We start from the raw sequence: 1563 nt of genomic DNA on the forward strand, positions 1-1563 counted from the left end.
CCCTTCCTTCTGTGTTATTATAACTCTTTGACCCTGCTTCTGACATAGTTTATGTACATGCCAAATCTAATACTGCTAGCTAGGAAGGATACAGTTTTCCTCACAGAGGAAACATGTGATGGTATGTGGTTGGCTGTAGACTTTGTTCCATAGCGCTGTTACTTAAAGAACTGACAGAGGTCTAGACTGTTCAGAAAGAATTCTAGCTTTATACAAGTCTTTGCTCACCACATTTATTTGAATGGTGTAGGCTGATTAGATGAACTTTAACTACTGGCTATTAAACACCTTAAGTAATTTGAGTGAGAAAAGGGCAAGTTACCTAAGTGGGAACAATACCAGCTCAAGTTGATTCAAGAATCTACTGCCATTGGTTAGAACTGTACTAGACTGTGTCCCTACTGGAGAAGTGGTTCTTCCTTTTGCAAGTGACCTGTCAAATGTACTTACTCTAAATTTTGGTGTTACTACCAGGGATAAGTGGTTTAAGCTACAGATACAGCTCTCTCTGCATTTATCTGGAGATAACTCATTTGACTTACATTAATTCAAGTTGTTTTTTCTTAAGAGAAGAAACTATTACATATTTGGTGACAATAACAGTCTCCTTCTAGAAAACCTATGTAAGCTCACATCATGCCTGTTCATTCTGTTACAAGAAATTAGTTTATGTAAGCTCTGAAAATCTTCTAAAAAGTTTGAACTTACGCTTTAAATGCTGGAAGGTAGGAATATACAGAAGTGCTGCTCAAATTATAAATAAATGGTAGATGTTTGCTCATGTCTGTTGTTGCCCAGCTGCTGAAGAAGGTGTTTAATAACCCCTGATCTGCACCTAAAAGAGAAAGCATTAATAGGCTACAAGCATCAGATAGCTATTTGAGGATGTTTTTCAGTCACTTCAGTAAGAGTTGGTAATGCAGTTGTCATGTCCAGTAGAAGTTTGGCACAGAGCACTAAATTTCTATTTGTGAACAACCCTGTAAACCTTGCAGCCTTTGAAAATCCAAAAAATGTAGAAAATTAAATAATCTGTGTGGGGTTACTTTTGCTAAAAGATAGCGAGCTGCTCACAAACTCTGCCATTCAGTTTCTTTTACAACTGAAGTTCAAGCTGTATGAGGCAGAAAAAGCAAAATTGACCAGGACAGCCAAGTACTGTTCAGCTTCAGGAAAGCTGTAGCTCAGACGATCAAGTGGCAATAATTAGTTTTATTACTTATGCTTTTGGATGCATAACCAATATCTCACTGCCAGAGTAAGGGTATCAGTGGCCTGTTAGACCTGCAGTCCCAGATGCATCTACCTCCACGGTGATCTGATAAAAAAAGGGACAATCAGTCTTGGTGACAACTCTAGTACAACTTCATCAAATCCCATAACAGACAAGAGGTGTTCCTAGTTCTGTACTAAAAAGTTGCTTGGCTAAGTGAGGATAATAATCTGTGTTGGGAGGAGCCACCTAAGTTTGCAAGTAGAGGTTGTAACGAGGTTGAGTCAGAAGTTGTTTGGTATCACAGTAATAGAATAACTAAAAAAAAAAAAAAAAAAAAAAAAAAAAAA

General features: G+C 37.6%; 1 protein-coding gene across 5 annotated transcripts in view; it reads right to left on the reverse strand.

The window, feature by feature from the left end:
- The window catches only part of GYG1 (glycogenin 1), an 18636-nt gene that overhangs the window by 7185 nt on the left and 9888 nt on the right, over positions 1–1563 (reverse strand). For all 5 annotated transcript variants that reach the window (XM_027891888.1, XM_027891885.1, XM_027891886.1 and 2 more), the window contains exon 5: positions 709–835. In XM_027891888.1, coding sequence (XP_027747689.1) covers positions 709–835 — 127 coding nt within the window. The remainder of the gene's footprint in view (positions 1–708; positions 836–1563) is intronic.

This window comes from Empidonax traillii, unplaced genomic scaffold (genome assembly GCF_003031625.1).
Source record: "Empidonax traillii isolate 1590-97213 ecotype Southwest subspecies unplaced genomic scaffold, ASM303162v1 scaffold334:size599637, whole genome shotgun sequence".
In the NCBI taxonomy this organism is placed as follows: domain Eukaryota; kingdom Metazoa; phylum Chordata; class Aves; order Passeriformes; family Tyrannidae; genus Empidonax; species Empidonax traillii.